Source organism: Penicillium psychrosexuale (genome assembly GCF_028828465.1).
Source record: "Penicillium psychrosexuale strain IBT 29551 chromosome Unknown utg000005l, whole genome shotgun sequence".
In the NCBI taxonomy this organism is placed as follows: domain Eukaryota; kingdom Fungi; phylum Ascomycota; class Eurotiomycetes; order Eurotiales; family Aspergillaceae; genus Penicillium; species Penicillium psychrosexuale.
In genome coordinates this window covers 1,384,057-1,390,087 of record NW_026643190.1, presented here as the reverse complement: position 1 = coordinate 1,390,087, position 6,031 = coordinate 1,384,057, and the positions used below count along the sequence as shown (strand labels likewise).

Below are 6,031 nucleotides of genomic sequence, written 5' to 3'. Positions count from 1 at the left end.
ATGGGTCACAGTCGAACCCGAATTCCTAAAGGGATGGCGAACTCGAAACGATGTCACTCTGTAAGCTAACAGTCTGAGCCTGGATGGACTCGGTAGGCTGACATTGCTTTGTAAAGTCCGAAGAATTGGTTTCGAGAGCACCCGATACTAGCATCGAATTTCATTTTCTGGGTCATTGTTCACGAGATCGCGAATAATGCATTCAAGAACATTACGAATGTCGATAAACTCTTAGCGCAGCACCTACCTAAAGGGAGAGAGTCATGGACTCTCGAATGGACGGAAGACGCGAAAATTCTTCCTTTCTTTAGAATGGTTACCCCCGAAGGGCCATCGAAGAATAAAGCATTGACGTTCTCATCACTACGCCATAACAACATCGCTCTAGCCAGACGAGATGGATTTAAAGACCCACTACGTGTACATGGCATTCGGGGCGGCGTTACTAATAAAATTGACGGTGTGTTTTTACAATCTACTTCCAATGTTTCCTACTAACTGTCTAGGGCGAGCATCTGAGGCTACTCGTAGTCAAGTACTTGATCACCAAAATCCGGACACCTTTTTGAAATATTAGGCGGCTTTAAAAGCATTGGATGTCCAAGCATCGTTCCATGACTTGGAGCCTGACCTTGAGTGCCGAGATATGGAATAAAGCATAGCTTATTACCGCGATTCTAATGCTCCTGTTACTCTGAATGCGGCTACTCGGGAAGAGTTCTCGCAGAGTGAGGAGATTGCCCTGATCGATACAGAGATTGTCCTGCTTACGAAGCAAATTTCCGGCAAACCCAAGGATCACCCAGAGCTGGACGCTAAGCGTACAAAGCTTTACAGTACAAAGGCCAATAAGCTCCAGGCCCGTACTTCATCATTCATTTCGGCATGGTGGGAGGCTTCGTATGATGCGTATATGGCGGGGAACGAATTTGAAGAACATGACAAAACCTATGTCTTCGAGATACTGGAGAAATACATCCGACAGCGCGCTCGTCTTAAATAAAGCTTATTTAACTCTTGATAGCGCTGTTGGCCGTCAATGCCTGGTAGATATGATTCACCTATGTTGCGATACTGAAAGGGTCGTCTACTACCCTGGGTTGTGCCCTGAAGATGGCCTATTGTAAAACGAGTATGGCAAGGTAAGTCTAGTGACTTTACGAACCCTTTTACACCAGCTGAACTAGAAAAAGAATTCGATATAATGGGCGCGCGAAATATATATTGCACTAGGCTCTGCTCCTTACCAGCAGCGATACACGAATGGCAAAGTGTTGGTTTTCTGGATTTTGCATTCCGGAACCAAGTTGTCCCATGTGACAGTCTGATCTTCTGCCTTTCTTTTACGAGCAAGGCAGTTGGGGCGTGGTTCATCAATCGAGTGCCCATCATATAAGTGTCTTCGAAGGCTTTCTTCACCCGCATAAATCTGTTGATTGCACAAAGGATGGGGACATGGTATCGCCGAGTCGGACTCAAACTGACGAAGATGGGAGTCGATATGATTGCAAAGTGTGGCTTTCTTCACTCATTGTTGAAACCTTTCATCTGGCTCCTTACTTTCATTGCCAAGGCAAAAAGGACAGAAAGCTAGGGCAACAAGCGTGGAGCGAAACGTCATAAGGCCGCATCGAGGCCAGAGGTGGTCAAGATACCATTTACAATGCTGCGTCCAGCTTTGTTAATCGTGGTAAAATTCCGCATACAGGTAACAAAACTGAGCGAAATTGCGTTGAACCCGGCGATAGGCGCGTTGCGCATAATGGGCTCCAAGGTATCCGATTGGGAGGATAAGGGTGCCTTCTGGGATTGTACGAGAGAGAGAAAAAAAAATAAAATAAATATAAGTGGCCCTGTCCTTGGGAAAGGCTTTCGCAACAATACTCCTATGCGAAGGGTTCGACGGTATATGGCGCTCAATGACAAATGCCTAATTATAATAACTAGATGGCTTATTCTAAAACAACGGAAAAAGTAAAATAACTGAATTACTATTAGATATGCCTTAAGAATCGAGGCTTTTTACCTCATACAAATGGTATTATCTTCAAGTCTTTGGACTTGTTGTAAACTACCTGGAATAAAGATGTGAAAAGCTTCGATTTTGACACTTGCAAATCGTTCAAGAATATGGAGATACTACCATTTGTATGGAGATGACAGGCTTCATTCTCATGGGTAAACGGCGCCTAGTTATTACATGCCGGAGTTTGATAGATAAGATAAAGCTATTCTCACTATACAAATCTCTACGCTCATCCGATTTCAGGTGTCGAAGTAGTGGTGGGTATTTTGAGTTCCATACGGAAGAGGGCCCCATAAGGAAGAGGCTCAATATGGAAGAGGGCTCCGCAATTTGCAGCACAGATGGTCAACGTAGACCGCGCTTAGTGATTAATTTGGAATCAAAGTCCACTATTTTTTAAAGAACGCTGGTTTTCGGATAGAATTTCATTCGCAGCCTTATCTAACATGGTTCCAATTTGTGAAGGCAAAGCAGAGCAAATAGCAAAGAAACAAATTATCCTAGGAAAAGAGACCAGCTCAACGCAGATATTAGCTTGAATAGGTTTTCACTAGTGCCTCGCTGCCTGCCGCGGCGTCGAAGACCTATTCTCCATTTGAGTAGGCTGGCGTATCGGTTTTTCTATATCGCGACGAAGGTCGTGAGTCTGGTACGAGCTTTCTCGGTATCGTGAACTCCCACTTTCGCCTCGCTTTACGTTCGCATAGTGGCCTCTGCTGTACTTCGGGGCACGTGAACTTGACGTTGTGGATTCTCGCATCTCTTGGGGCTGCGGACGCCGCTTTGTTCTTCTTCTCGGGGGGTTGTCTTCCGGGTATTCAAATCCTTGCGAGGCTGCATAGTCTTCTTCATCGCCCTCGTCTTCTGATGGCTGATCGTTACCACGCGTTTGTTCCACTTCTAACGCCTTCTGATAGATAATGTTGTCACCGTTGCGGCTTGGACCGGTGGCGATTCGGCGAATAAAGGTCCTTGTTTTGAGTGTAGTCCTTCTATCACTCCAGAGGACTATCACACGTGTCTGTGGGTATGTAACACCAGGCCCTGGGACAATCAAATTTAGCAGATCTATATTGTCATCATCGTCATCTGGAACTTTCCAGCCCACACCGAGAATATCAGAGACGTGAGCCCTAGTCTAAGCCCAGTCCTGGACCATGATCCCATCTGTTCCGCAAAAGATCCGCTTTTTGTACCGCGGGGTTCAGAGCTAAGAACCTGCTCAACCTATTTTCTATCAAAAGATTCGTAAGAGCTAGCCCTAATTCGATATACGGAATCCACATCTCCATATTTCACAAAAGTTTGATAGCCAGTACCCTTTTTCCACCAATATAGAACTTCCCCGGAAGAAAGAGCCCTCTGTTCACTCTGGGCTCTGGCTTCTAATTGTTGAAATCCTGTCAGATTGCCTTCGGTCAGATTGTGAAAGCCGCTAGGTTGCCGAGTAGTAGGCGGCGCTCTTTTGTAAGTGTTGCTGGCGACGTTTGCGTACATTGTTCGCATATCATTCGAACTGAGTACTCCCTCCAACTCCATGGGGCTGATATTCCAGTTTTCGGAGAGATAAAACTTTTCGTTGAACGCGTTGATCATATTGTAGGTATAGTTGAAATCCGTCACAAATCGTTTAGTTCGGTTCACATTGATATTACCATATCGTAGTCTCCAAAGAGTAACAGCGTTTGTGACAATCTCATAGTCCACACATCCACCTAAAGCCGGCCTACGATCCTTTTTATTGGCAGCCTTGATCTTTTGGTTCAATTCATTGAAAAATGGTAGGTACAACTGTTGTTCCATTTGAATTTTTGTCGTCGAAAAATTCAAGGACTAAATCATAGTAGCGATTGGTTTCTACCCAAATGATATTTTTCACGTTATGGTCTAGAAGCGATTGTTCATTGTCGTGCTCAATAGTCGGCTGCTCGTCATCATACTCAATTGTCGGCTGCAATTGCCTACTATCCAAGTCTTGGGGCCCCCCACTATTGCAGAACTTAATTTATTTCACTATAGATCGGATAGAATATGTATGTGCTCACCTCTGCATCACTTCGTCGTCGAGCAGGCTATATTCAGATCCTCTTGGTTTCTTATTAGGACCATCACGAAAGGAGACATGGCTTCTAGGTTGATTCATTTAGTCAACCATCAAGCTGCCATATGCAATCCACATACCCTCCCCTTCCTCCCTCGCTGTCACTTGCACCCGGTGTGCCAGTGTGACTTCGGTCCGGAGCCTTTTGAGTACTGGGACTCGGTGTTCCCTTACCACTTGGGGCTGGAGTGAGAAGCTGCTGCTGACGAGCTTTTCTAGCTTTTCTTGTCCGCGCCATAGTCAATGAGTTTCGCTTTTTGTCCAGATTGGAGAATGGAATCTCGGTTTAAATAAGGTTTCTTGCCAACCCCAAATGATCTTAGCGTTAGATCCCTAAATAGGCCCTTTGAAGCCAATCGCGAGCATACAACGGTGTTGGCAACGACATAGTTTGATTGGTCAGTGAAATTAAATCATTTTTTGGATCATAAATTATTTTTCAAACAGACCCTAATCTATAAACCCTTTGTATATGCCTTCAACATCATACACACTACGCTCTGTAAACTATCTCGGAACTACAATTTCATGTAAGCAAAGCATTTCTACGTATCAAACCGCATTATTGATAAGTCTAGAATGATTGGTACCTTGTCTTGGGAGTGTGTCAGTTACCCCTTCAAAGACTCCAGTTCTTTAAATATGGAGATCCGCTCATCCGACCCTGGGTCTTGCTGGGCCACAGTTTGGTCCTTCCTTCTTTCTGCGAAAAGACGAGTATATATCCATACAGTTTGTAGGGATTGTATCGAGGAGAGAGACTATGCTTTCCCAGATGAGCAGTTGAGCGTTATCTGGAAAGCCAGAGAACAATTTTACTTCGAAAATCGAACTTCTTGGGCAAGGACAAGCTGGAGATACTGGGTGCCAAGCTCGGAATGCCAGGCAATCAACAATCTCGTTTCGCAGAATGATAAGCTCACTCTATTACTGGCTGTCGACACTTTTCTCTCTTGAGTCTTCGAAGGGGTATTTGCTAGGTGGATAGTTAAGGAAATCTATATATGGTGTAGTGGGGGACCTTGTCTTCCACTACGTATTGACCTTGCCTGTCCTCTCTTTATTAAGTGGCTTCATTACGTAACCCTGGAGTGATGGAGGATATATGTAGAAGATAGAGACAGATTGAATGTATATACCTCTACACCTCTCTGAGTTGACTTCTTGGGCAGCGGGCCTGGGTTCCTTTGTATGTACAGTCGGGTATGAAACTGAACTGCGAGTGCTGAATCGACCTGTATGCCTTAGAGTATACAGCCTTGAGCGTTCCCCTCTTTAATGGCTAAACAAAATAATAAAAGTATCTTCCTCGACCAGGCTGCGATTAATGAGAGGAACTAGATGGTCGTAAGTGTCGTCCGTTGCCCGTACACTCGTTGCACTTAAATACATTATGCATTGAAGGAAAGGCTCTTATGGATCTATGAACCCAAGTTATCTATTTAAAATGATAGTAATGTTTCCTTCGACTGGTTTATCCCTATATTCCCCTTGAATCTCTCCAAGAGCAGATAGTTCCCGTTGCAGTTTTTCCGGAAGCCATATTTTCGATAGTTGAATAGACTGGATTTACAAATGCGCGTTCAAAACCCTTTGGATATCCGCATATGTGACCCAACAGCGTCGAAGTTCAAAATGACGGAGAACAGGAAGGTGGATGTTCGACAGGAAATCAATCAAAACGGGACTGTCATCTAGACACAGTGTTTCGATATTTCGTAGTGCCTCTGCCATTCTGTCTCGGAGACTACGATGACAGACCCTTATCTGAGCGTAGAACACAGATATCTGGAAACATCTAATCACAATACCGTTCTCTTTGGCCACAACCATAGCGTCGATGATTGTTTCGAGGTGTGTCAGAAATAAGTAGTCCAATCATCAAAGACTCGAGGTGCGAACCA

General features: G+C 44.6%; 2 protein-coding genes across 2 annotated transcripts; one reads left to right on the top strand and one right to left on the bottom strand.

Moving 5' to 3' along the window:
- N7518_009430 (uncharacterized protein) lies at nucleotides 1–1,003 on the top strand (the record flags this gene model as incomplete). The annotated part of the gene is made up of 3 exons (XM_057190356.1): nucleotides 1–60; nucleotides 124–460; nucleotides 663–1,003. 3 exons carry the CDS (start codon nucleotides 1–3, stop codon nucleotides 1,001–1,003), a joined length of 738 nt encoding a protein of 245 aa, XP_057038012.1.
- A 1,573-nt stretch (nucleotides 1,004–2,576) lies between these two features.
- Nucleotides 2,577–4,365, bottom strand: N7518_009429 (uncharacterized protein; the record flags this gene model as incomplete). The annotated part of the gene is made up of 5 exons (XM_057190355.1): nucleotides 2,577–3,164; nucleotides 3,302–3,817; nucleotides 3,906–4,014; nucleotides 4,072–4,155; nucleotides 4,208–4,365. 5 exons carry the CDS (start codon nucleotides 4,363–4,365, stop codon nucleotides 2,577–2,579), a joined length of 1,455 nt encoding a protein of 484 aa, XP_057038011.1.
- Between the last annotated feature and the right edge of the window lie 1,666 nt (nucleotides 4,366–6,031).